At 41.8% G+C, this 12,637-nt stretch overlaps 2 protein-coding genes across 4 annotated transcripts in view; one reads left to right on the top strand and one right to left on the bottom strand.

The window, feature by feature from the left end:
* Positions 1 to 12,637, top strand: part of LOC139228607 (inactive tyrosine-protein kinase PEAK1) — a 138,319-nt gene that overhangs the window by 17,395 nt on the left and 108,287 nt on the right. The gene's annotated exons all lie outside the window — the stretch shown is intronic.
* The window catches only part of LOC139229001 (PDZ domain-containing protein GIPC3-like), an 88,300-nt gene that overhangs the window by 73,640 nt on the left and 2,023 nt on the right, over positions 1 to 12,637 (bottom strand). Inside the window, exons 2-3 of the mRNA XM_070860667.1 lie at positions 4,099 to 4,284; positions 1,824 to 2,004 (exon numbers count right to left, since the gene is read on the bottom strand). Coding sequence (XP_070716768.1) covers positions 1,824 to 2,004; positions 4,099 to 4,284 — 367 coding nt within the window. The remainder of the gene's footprint in view (positions 1 to 1,823; positions 2,005 to 4,098; positions 4,285 to 12,637) is intronic.

Genomic DNA, 12,637 nt, shown 5'->3' with positions numbered 1-12,637 from the left:
GAGCTAGAAGGACAACAATTGTTCATTGTGATTGATAGCCATTCAAAGTGGCTAGAGGTGCAGAAAATAACAAGTAAAACACTGGACAATTTGTGAAGATTGCTCTCTTCATATGGCCTTCCAGAAGAAATTGTGTCTGATAATGGGCCACAATTTTGTTCAGAAGAATATTCACAGGTCATGAGCAGAAATGGTGTGAAACATACCAAGGTTCCACCGTACCACCCTGCTTCAAATGGTGCAGCATAGCACACAGTACCAAATTGTAAAACGTGCCCTCATCAAGCAAATGTTGGATCCAAATCCAAAAAAATGGCAGTTGTTGTTGGACCACAAATTAGCTAATTTTCTAATTACTTATCATAATACTCCTCATACAACTACTGGTAAGAACACCAGCAGAGCTGTTTCTTAAATGACAGCCACGAACCAGGTTCTCGTTAAAGCCAAACTTGGCACAGTCAGTAGAAGAGAAACAATTGAGACAGAAAGAGAATCATGATAGAGGTAGAATAAGAGAGAGAAGTGTGAAATTGAATCAGAATGTTAGAGTGAAGAACCATCACCATAAATAGTTAAAGTGGTTACCAGGAAGAATAGTGAAGATATGTGATCCTCGCACATATTTGGTCAAGATGTTTGATCATGGACAGGTTAGGTTTGTTCACATTGATCAGATTTTACCTACAGATGTGGAAGGAGTTGAAAATTGGAATGATTCGATTATTTCTGATGAGTTATTACAAGTAGAGTATCAGTAACAACTCCTACATCAGATGCATTCGAAACAAGTCCAGGAGAAAGTCAGAATTTAAGTCTGAGTCCAAGTCAGGCAGACAAACAGTCTGAAGTTATAGAGAGTTCAAATGTAGATCAAGGATTGTCCTTGGAGAAAGATTCTCCTCAGGATCAGCCTAGAGTGAGTCTATATTCGACACCAAGTCTGGAAGGTTTTATTCGAGACAGAAAACCAATGGTTAAGTTTGATTTATAAATAAGGCAAAACAAGTCCATATCTTTTGTTATGTATAACCATGCAAGTTATGTATGATGCTTATTTGTTATGATTACTTCTTCATTAAGAGGGAGAAGTGCAATATAGAGCTCCATCCAGTGGACTACTGCTCCACCTAGTGGACTATTGTGGTAATGCAACTGATGCTGTAAATACAATAAAAGCATCATGTGACAAGGTCACCTGACAAGTTCCTGTTGGAGACATCTTGTATGTGTGTGTTTGTGATGTCGTAAAGAATATATCACACTTGCCTTGTAGGTGGAGGAAGCACATGGACATTGGGATTGGCAGGCCGAAGTGCCCCTCCTGTAGTAGGGCGCTTCCCAGTGGTGCCAGCTAGCATAGGAAACTTTTGCCATTTCCCCCCAGTCCACTGCACTCAGCTATTGACAGCCTCATCAATTCAAATAAATTATGAAGCAGCCTTTATCCAATCCACTGCATTTGTTATGATTGGAACATCTCACACAAAAATAACAAGCCCAGACATCTGATATTTTATCCACGTTCTCTCCAACACAGCCCAATTAAACAAGACATTCATCTAGTAATTGACTAATGTGTGTATATGATCCTTGTAAATGGATGATAACTCTTCTCAGTGAAAACGAAAAGAAGTTAATAAATCTTAGGATTACAATGGCATTTCTACATTATTCATTGGTAAATTGTTGCATCATTACATGATGGATTGGTTCTAGAGAATGGGTCGAGAATGTAATCTTAACAAAATAAATGTTGTCTTATATATAAAATGTTAATGATGTGTAATTAGAATGTGGGGCAGGTTCATTGATTGACTCACCAAAAGCCTTCCTTGGTTCCACTAACCCAAGTATGAACGGTTGGCCTTTAGGCAAATCTTTCAGCATCTTGGCAACTTCATAGTGTCGACAACCTACTATAGTTTGATTGTTTATTCCTTCTATGTGGTCTCCGACGCAGACTGTCTTGATTCTGTCAATAGTACTGCCTTCTTTTATCCTCTGTGAAATCAAAAGTCATTGTTTAGTAAAAACAAATGTAATTAGAAAGAAAGAAAATTGTTCATAATGAACTAAAGGCGCGATATAAATAAAAAGTTGTTGTTGTTGTTATTGTAATCAACAACTGAAAGAACACTTTAGCTGATAATTATCCTAAAGAACTATTCTTTGGCATGCGAAAGCAAGGTTTGAATCCCATCTTCTCTCAATGATTGCTTAATGCTCACAAATGTAAATGATTTCTTGCATTTCGCAGCTTCATATGGTTGTTTGGCCAAGGCAGTTCTTGGAAATGTGATTAATTTCCCACAGTACTACAATCTGTAATCAAAGGAATTTAGTTTCTCAGAAATGAATAACTTTTAGTGCAGAGATGCAGAGCTACAAAACCTATAAAACAGTGTCAGCAAAATGTAAGGAAAGGAGCAATAAAAGATCAGAGGACGACATAAAAAAACGAGGATATGCTTTCAAACTGCTAGAGTCCATAAAACACTGCAGTAAAATCAGTAGGAACCCAAGAAACCAGCAATGGCAGCATCGACTGCTCTCAGTTTTTTGGCCATATGTAGACAAAAAGTATTAGCATAAATGTCCTGGCATTAATTTATCATCCACTGCTCATTAAAGCCATTTAAGGAGTTGGTAGGTGCTATTAACACTAGTGCCTTTTCCTGATGGATGCAATATTTACTCACATAAAAAACATACAAAAAGTTACTAACCCAATGATCACAGAATGACACATCTACTCCGACCATCAGCAGTTCAACGTTAAACAGGTGAGTGTTTAAAGTGCTGATGCTCGAGATAGATTGTTATTTTTAGTAACGCTGTGACCCATTTTAGGAGTTTATATTGCTGAGGGATACAGGAATACAAAACTCTGCTCGCGCCTTATTCCAATCAAAATCTATTTGTTCAGCTGGCGAGAGGCAGAGCACCAGCACTTGAAACAAGCTACGCTTATAATCATTTCAAATGAGCAGCTGTTTAGTTATTCCTACAGTAAATAAGATTTCACAGGACTGCTGAAATTAGTAAATAGAGTGAAAATGTATTTAGTGCAAATGTAACCAGTGCAAAGTACCTGAGCTGCTCTTCAGATTCCATTCGAGTGGAGCAGGTCAGATAAGCAATGCCACCGGCTAGCAGCTGGTCAATGCCAGTTGCTGACAGGTGGGCAATGCCAGTTGCTGACAAGTGGGCAATGCCAGTTGCTGACAGGTGGGCAAGGCCAATGGCTGGTAGTTAGGCAATGCCAGTGGCAGCATGGACACAATTCCTCCAAAAGATGCCACTACTGAGGACATTTCTGGTCCTCCCCCTCAACGCAATCATGGGTACACCTAGGTTTGATATTCATTTTAGCTAGTCTCCATCTAGTGGTCCACTTTTGCTACTTGTTGCTGTGAATGGTGGTGAGGAGTGCCCTGAAGTACCATATTGGGCAACCCTCATCATACTCACCTCATGTAGCTGCACATCCATTGAGTCGGCTTTGAAACAGGGGACCCGATACATTTACTCACAGCATCAGTTTTGTGATTCTGCATAGGGTTTCCTTTCACTCCACACATGTCTGACACTTCTCTCCTTCCCTCAACCCAGCCTTTGACCAAGGCTGACAAGTATCTGAAATTGATTTTGAAGCTTGATAAACAACTATTTGTTTCCATATGCTTGCATCCACTTTTAATTGAACACGTCCCTTTAATTTGGACTTGACAATGCATCTCTGCACTGGGCCAGTTTGTACACAAAAACCCTCTCTTGCATCATGAGCACAAGTCCAAGATGAGTTACTTTAAGTTCCTTACCATTTTTGTTTTGTTTCTTTTGAACAGTAGGAAAGATCTTTGGGCTAGAAATTTGTCTCGGGCGGTGCTGCAAAACAGGCGGTATCAGATCGGCTGCCCGTTATAGGCAGTGCCTGATATCCAGTTCCATTGACTGCATTTCTAGGCCCATCTATCTACGACTACAATCCTGTTTTCATACTTCATTCTCCATATCATCCTCCCAACCCTCCTCGCCCCCTGGTTTCTTGAGCCATACTTGAATGACAGTGTGCACAATCTGTACTGGTGGTACCTTAATGAAGGCGTAGCCTGTTCCATTGTCAGTGATGGTCAGGCCAAGCGCATCCTCTGATTTCGTCACCTCCACTTCTTTCATTTGTCCTTTGACGTGGGCAAAGATAAAATCCTCCAGTCCAATCTGGCCTCCCAATAATTTCTGCATGTCTACTTTGTGAGTATTTAATGTGCAAAAGAGAATCTGCTGAGACAAAAAATGACAGTGCTTAAAATACAATAATAAAAACAGTGGAAATGTAAAGCAGGATCAGTGTTCATTGGAAAGGTAAAGGTTTGAGTTTTAGCTGGGACCTTTATATAATAATGTTGGGTATGACAATATTTAGCCAATCAAACAGAGCTGGATAGTTACCACTGCTTTTATTAACCGTTTTATCCTACTGTTCTCTTTAAAAAAACACAGAACCATTTGAAAATAAAGATGAGTATTACTTATGGTACAAATAGCAATACGAATAAAAAGCATATTATTACACTATCACATGAGGAATACCACAGCTGAATGCTGTTATTTATGAGACACAGTTGAACAGCCAGGTGGTCAATACTGTGTGAGACATATCAGAAATTCTTCAGTATGTTATTCTAATAATTTTATTACAAGGTTATTTATAGTCACAAAATTCCAATTTTTCTAATCGTTCACCAGAATCTATCATATTCAATATCATAAATTGTTCTACAGTCCCTCAGGCAGCTACAACTATCCCGAGTTTAATATCTGACCTGAACTGTATGTAAATTTCCTGATCAGTCCCATGAACACACTAATGTATATCTACACAGTTCACTCTTGAATCACTTTGTCTTTGTTACTGCAATATTTCTTACGCACTTTTATTCTGACTTTACCTTTTTAAATAAGACTTAAAATGATTTATGTACCTTTTCGCTTTTTTTTGCAAGTTAATTTGGTGGTTGAAATATTTCAAATAAAGAGTTTACTAACTCTGTTGAAATGCTACGCACAGGAATTTGATGCTGATCCTAAAAACTTGAGCATACTGAGAAATTTCAGCCATTTAATCATGTCTGAGGCAGTATCTGGCTGTTCAAATGTATCTCATAAATAACAGGGTGCAGCTATGATATTCCTCATGTGATAGTGTAATACTATGCTTATTTGTATCACAAAAAAGGCCATACCAGGGTAAAGCCAAATGAAAATGTACAGGGATTAGTACAGTGCATCATTTCATTTTGCTTATTTCAAGATATAATTGTATTTTTACATTGGATTACATAGATTATACAGCACATAAACAGGCCATTTGACCCAATCGGTCCATGCCGGAGTTTATGCTTCACTTGAGCCTCCTCCCGTCTTTCCTCATTTAACTCTATCAGCATAACCCCCTAGCCCCTTCTCCCTCATATGCTTATCTAACCTCCCCTTAAATGCATCTATACTATTCGCTTCAACCACTCCCTGTGGTATTGAGTTCCACATTCTCACCACCCTCTGGATAAAGAAGTTTCTTCTGAAATCCCTATTTGATTTCTTGGTGTCTATATTATATTGATGGCCTCTAGTTTTGAGTTTCCCCACAAGTGGAAACACTCTCTCTTTATCCACTCTATCAAAACCTTTCATAATTTGAAAGACCTCTATTAGAGAGAAGAGAGAAGAGTCCCAGCCTGTTCATCCTTTCCTGATAGGTATACCCTCACATTTCTGGTAGCAACCTTGTAAATTTTCTCTGCACCCTCGTCAGTGACTCTATATCCTTTTTATAATATGGCGACCAAAATTGTACAGTACTCCAAGTGTGGTCTAACCAAGGTTCGATACAAGTTTAGCATAGCTTCACTACTTTTCAATTCTGCTTGAACAACCATTTGTACAACTAATGGTTGGGAGAGGCCATTATTATTATACAGTGATGATTCGGTGACATTGATAAATTGCTGTGCTCCATGACATCATTTAAAGTCCCAATTCTCCTGTATCTGTATAATGCCGCCCAACACATTACTGTTCAAATGTAGAAAATGGAATAAATTACACTTGTAAAAATGTCACATTTTTAGTTTATTGAAAATTATATAATTTGCCTGATTTTAAAAAAACAGGTCTCCCTATTTTCTTTAGTTTATCTTCTGTGTTACAATAATGTTTTTGAAAATAATTTTTCATGGAAAATTACAGACTAATAATTACTGTCAAAATATTTAACGACATGTGTACATAGCAAAGCTGTATCAGATTAACCCGGGGGGATTGCGGAAATATTTCTGCACGAACATTAAAGGAGTGAAGAAGCCAAAGCTGATAATGTGGTGTGCTTTCAATGATGAATATACGTCCCCCATTTTATCGCGGGGCGGGATCCTGCCGGCCTGGACAAGCAGCAAACCCACATTGTGAGGTTCAGAGGGAATTTAACTCCAGGTCTTATTTCTATATCCAGGCCCTAACACCCGCCCAAACACTTTTAAGCATTGAGGTGCTGCAAACACTGACAAGCACTGCACAAAGGTGCAAGGATGCACCCAGGCTCTCCCATGACTCCCTCCAGATGCTTATGGAGGGAGTCACAGCATGCAGGAAGGATCCCTTCCTTTCCAATGGGTGGAAGAGACCTCCCCAGGATGCCAACGCAGCCTGGATGCACATTGCACAGGAAGGCACAAGCAGGGATGTGGTCAGGAGGAGCTGGCTGTCGTGGTGCAAACCTTTCAATGATCTCAGTCGATCACGAAAGGTTACAGCAGAGCCATTGTCAACCTCATCCTGCTGTGCCATTCATCACATCCCCATCACTCTGCCTTCCCTACCATACTCCGACACATCCTTACTCACACCAACTTACCTTGCACCTCCACACATCCCTCCCTATCTGCATTGTCGCATCCCCATCTCACTAGCCTCACCCTCATCCTAGTCCAATCATACCAACTAACAACACACAAGGGTAGGTACTTGGATCTTTTCGCCAATGTTCATTTAGAGTTTCTGCTAATGTGTTGTCAAACATTGAAATCTTTATTTTGAACACTTTGCGTTCTTGGACAGATTTGTGTTCACCTTTGGAATTGGCTTAGTGAGTTGCAGTGAATGGTGAGACATAAAGGTACCCCCCACAATGGTGGTGAGTGTGAAAGGAATGGCTTGGTCATTGCAGGGATGCTTTGTGGTGTTGGTGTGGGGTAGTGCCAACCTGGCGCATCATGTGGCAGCCAGGGTGTACAGCGTCACGTTAAGTAAATCTGGCCATGGTTGGGTGCTGATGCCCGCTGTCCTGTGCAGCATCAGGTGATTGCAGAGAAGGTTGGTGTTGTTGTTGGTAATGCTGGTGTGGTTAGTGATGTTGGGGCTGATCGTGCTGGGATTCTGAGGACCAAAGTGATGCTGGTGGAATTGCTGGCAGCTGAAGTTGAGATGACAGAAGCGATCTGTCAATGCTGAGAGAGGTTGTTCCAAGGAAGTGACAGGAGATGGAGAGTTCACTGCAGATACTTTCAAACTGCATACAGCTCAAAAGTGTCTTCCAAATCCTGAAGGCTTCAGTTTCTGAGATTGGAAAGTGAACAGCTGTGAAATGGTAGCTTTTATACCACTTCTGCAGCTGTCAACTAGTCAAAGCAAAGGAGAGTCATTGCGAGCCCGACACACTTACCTGACGTGTTCCCCGAGGGACGTGATCCTCGTAAAAAACTTGGAGAAATGGTAAGTATCTGATAAAAATTATTTTTACATACCTTTAAAGTACCTCTTAATGATGTTAATTGGCCGGCCCGCCGCTTGGTGTCGAGTCTGTGTACCGCAGCCAAACCCGGCACTTTGGAAACTGACAAGGAGGCGGGTTCAGATGGGACTTCTGCCCCACTGTCAATCACGACCATTATGACAGCGGGCCTGCCTCCAAACCCGCACTGGCGGGGCTGGTAAGATTCCGGCCTCAATGTGGGTGAGGACCAATGTTCCTGCCGAGCAGTGCACGCGCATGGCCACGCAGACATCTGCAAGGTCCCAAGCAGGCCGCTCAGCCTCATTTACATTGTGAACACCGCAGAATTTTAAAGGAATCGCCCATTAAAAGAAACAGACGGCCGCAGAACAAAGCGCGCTTGCAGGGAACAGTGACGAGTACATGAGCTGCAGTATTTTGGCTGAGGTAAAGATTATTGGGGGTTTTTGATGCAGGTAGATTATCTGGGGGTGATGAAAGCATTGGAGTAGTCAAGCCTCAAGGTGGTGAAGGCATGGATGAGGTTTTCGGCAGCAGAAAGGGGAAGATAGGACTAGAAGCAGGCTACATAAAGCAGTTTTGGTAATGGAGTGGATGGGGAGAGGAGGAAGCTGATCTTAGGATCAAGCAGGACACCATGGGCCCCGATTTTTAACTTCAGGTGGAATCCCCACTCAGGCCTGAGTTAAAATTACATTCGGGTCTCAATGATGTCACTGGGCCGCAACATGCTGATGTAAAGAAAGGACCCTGTTTACTCCGGGTGCGTGTGCTTGCTGCTTGCTCAGGAGAAAAGGTTAACGCTGCAGACGTTGCGATCATGCCGGCTTTCAGACAGGTAAGAGCCAGGGTCGTTTTAACTACCCACCCGCCAGTTTCTGCTGAGCGAGTAGGGTTAAAATTGCCCGCTCACTTCCTGACTCAGCTTGAGACAGGAGCCGGGGAGGGTGATAGCCTGCAGCCAGAGGCTGAGGTCATTACATAAACCAAAGAATATAGCCTCAGGTTTGTTGACATGCAGCTGAGGGAAGTTTTGATATCAGTAGCTTCTCTCTAGATGGGGTTGGAGGATTCCATAGAGGGCAGTAGGCCAGGATTGAATAGTGGAGATGGGCTAAATAATCAGGAGCCTTTTTGATTAAATGTGCTGATCAGGAAGTATTTATGTGGTACATTCCCTCAACAGATTGAATTCACGAGATAGAGTCCATGATAGTCTTTGGGAAGAATAGGATTGATAAACCAATTGTTTTTCTCATTTCATGCTTTCTTAAATCCTTTCTCGCTCCTTTATTTTCTTTCAGCTTGTATTACCTCTGAGTCTGTACATTTCTATCTCTGCTACTTCGTCCTTGATAACGTGCAACATCCCCACTGATATCTGGGAGTCCCTGGCCAAAGACCATTCTAAGTGGAGGAAGAGCATCTGGGAGGGTGTTGAGCACCTCGAGTCTCATCGGCGAGAGCATGCAGATAGCAAGCGCAGGCAGCGGAAGGAGTGTGCGGCAAACCAGACTCCCCACCCACCCTTTCCTTCAACGGCTGTCTGTCCCACCGTGACAGAGACTATAATTCCCATATTGGACTGCTCAGTCACCTGAGAACTCATTTTTAGAGTGGAAGCATGTCTTCCTCGATTTCGAGGGACTGCCTATAATGATGATTGCGTCTCTATTTTGCTTTCTCTTTCTTCTTCCCTGCCTACATTCTTCTCTCTCTCTTTTAATTACTATTGCTCTCTCATTTAATTTAATATTTATCTTTTAGAAAGAAGAAAGGCTTGCATTTATATAGCGCCTTTCATAGAAACATAGAAAATAGGTGCAGGAGTAGGCCATTCGGCTCTTCGAGCCTGCAATACCATTCAATAAGATCATGGCTGATCATTCACCTCAGTACCCCTTTCCTGCTTTCTCTCCATACCCATTGATCCCTTTAGCCATAAGGGCCACATCTAACTCCCTCTTGAATATATCCAACGAACTGGCATCAACAACTCTCTGCGGTAGGAAAGGTTAGCAACTATCTGAGTGAAGAAGTTTCTCCTCATCTCAATCCTAAATGGCTTACCCCTTATCCTTAGACTGTGTCCCCTAGTTCTGGACTTCCCCAACATCGGGAACATTTTTCCTGCATCTAACCTGTCCAGTCCCGTCAGAATCTTATACGTTTCTATGAGATCCCCTCTAATCCTTTTAAACTCCAGTGAATAAAAGCCCAGTCGATCCAGTCTCTCCTCATATGTCAGTCCAGCCATCCCGGGAATCAGTCTGGTGAACCTTCGCTGCACTCCCTCAATAGCAAGAATGTCCTTCCTCAGATTAGGAGACCAAAACTGAACACAATATTCCAGGTGAGGCCTCACCAAGGCCCTGTACAACTGCAGTAAGACCTCCCTGCTCCTATACTCAGAACCACTAGCTAAGAAGGCCAACATACCATTTGCCTTCTTCACCGCCTGCTGTATCTGCATGCCAACTTTCAATGACCGATATACCATGACACCCAGGTCTTGTTGCACCTCCCCTTTTCCTAATTTGCCGCCATTCAGATAATTCATGACCACCGGACATCTCAACGCACTTTACAGCCAATGAAGGTACTTTTTGGAGTGTAGTCGCTGTTGTAACGTAGGAAATGCGGCAGCCAATTTGCGCACAGCAAGCTCCCACAAACAGCAATGTGATAATGACCAGATAATGGGCCTGAAATCGCGGCCCCTACGGGCATGTACGAGGTGTGCACCCACCCGTAGGGATTGTGCAAGTTCTGGGTTTAGGCATGCACAGGCCTCCACAGGCCCAACTCCTGCCCAGCGAATGTCCTTCATATTCTTATGCCTGGTAAAAGCATGCATAAGGCCTGCTTGCACCAGCATAAGAGTTTTAAAAGATAGAAAAATAAAATGTTATCACTAATTTTTATATTGAAAATCCTGTGCATTAAGCTAAGTTTATTTTTACCCACTAAAATATATTTTTAAAAATTCAAAAAGATGCATTTTTGTCTAAAACATTTAATTAAATTCAATTTCAATTAATTTTAAATATGTTATCTGTTTTTAAAATGTATTTAATGTGTTTCTGTGTTTTTGGGGGTATCCCCATTCATAATTATGGCAGCTCGGTACAAATGGAAGTCACCATAACTATGAATGGGGATATTCCATTTTGATACGTTGGTCCGGCCCATGTGATCCCAGTGATGCACATATGCTCCTAGGATATGTGGGCCTCTGCGTCCGGTAGCATCCCAGTGAATGTGCGTTGTATCGTCTCTAAAGCCTCAACAATCTTTCTGTAGTATGGAGCCCAATACTGCACTCGGTACTCTGACTGAAATGTTATTAAGGTTTTATAGAGACTTGTCATTACCTATTGGCTTTTATATTCTGTACCTCTTGAGACAAAAGCTAGAATTCCATTAACTTCTTTACAACCTTATTAACCCGAGGTGCTGCCTTTAATGTTCTGTGAACTTGTACACCCGCAGTCTCTCAGTTCTTCCACATCGCAGAGGCTACTTCCATTGACAGTATAATTAATGCTGTTATTTTTTTTTAGAAAAATGCACCCTCTCACATTATTGACATTGAATTCCATCTGCCACTTTTTAGCCAACTGCATCCTATTAATTAATTATCTATACATCCAATTTTTATATCATCTGAAAATGTCAACACCACTCCCTCTAGGCTTATATCCAAATCATTGATATATACAGTGGACAGAAGTGGCCCCACAAGTGAGCCCTGAGGGATACTCTGCCCACTCCCATTCACTCTGAAAAACTGCCCTTTACATCCTGTTTTCTCCCCTCTAACCACTCTTAGTCCTGTTTGCTATCCTCCCCGATTTCCATACGTCTGAATAGTCCCTAATAATTTCCCATGTGGTACCTTGTCATAGGCTTTTCTAACATCTGTGTACACTATATCCACTGCTTTTCCACCATTTGCTATTCTGTGCTATCACTCAACCGTTGATGGCCGTGCCTTCTGTTTCCTAGGCCCTGAGCTCTGGAACTCCCTGCCTAAACCTCTTTGCCTCTCTACCTCTCTTTCCTCCTTTAAGATGCTCCTTAAACACTACCTCTTTGACCAAGCTTTTGGTCACCTGCCCTAATTCCGTCGTCTGTGGCTCGGTGTCAAATTTTCTGTCATAATACTCCTGTGAAGTGCCTTGGGATGTTTTAATGTGCTAAAGACGCTATATAAATTCATGTTGCTATTGTTGTAGGAGGTTTGTCAAGAACGATCATCCTTTGGAAATGCATACTGGCTACTACTAATTATTTTCTCTTTATCTAGATATTCTAACTATTTTCTATTTATTGAGACAATGTCAGCTTGCGTAGGGAACATGAAAGGGAAGTTAGGTGGTCAGCAGTTTAGTAGACAGAAGGACATAGGAACATAAGAAATATGAACACGAGTAGGCCATTCGGCCTCTCAAGCCTGTTCCAGCATTCAATCGGATCATGGCTGATCTTCTACCTCAACTCCACTTTTGCACCCAATTCCCATATCCCTTGATTCCCTTTGTGTCCAAAAATCTATCGATCTCTGTCTTGAATATACTCAACAAATAAGCATCCACAGCCCTCTGGGGCAAGAATTCCAAAGATTCACAACCTTCTGAGTGAAGAAATGTCTCATCATCTCAGTCTTGTGGCCGACCCCTTATTTTGAGACTATGAACCCTAGTTCTAGATTCTCCAGCCAGGGGAAAATGCCTCTCAGGTTCTACCCTGCCAAGCCCTCTAAGAATTTTATAGGTTTCAATGAGATCACCTCTCATTCATCTAAACTCCAAAGAATATTGGCCCATTCTACTCGATCTC

The sequence above is a fragment of the Pristiophorus japonicus genome, chromosome 18 (genome assembly GCF_044704955.1).
Source record: "Pristiophorus japonicus isolate sPriJap1 chromosome 18, sPriJap1.hap1, whole genome shotgun sequence".
In the NCBI taxonomy this organism is placed as follows: Eukaryota; Metazoa; Chordata; class Chondrichthyes; family Pristiophoridae; genus Pristiophorus; species Pristiophorus japonicus.
Note: the sequence above shows the minus strand (reverse complement) of the source record. Positions and strands in the feature narration are given on the sequence as shown.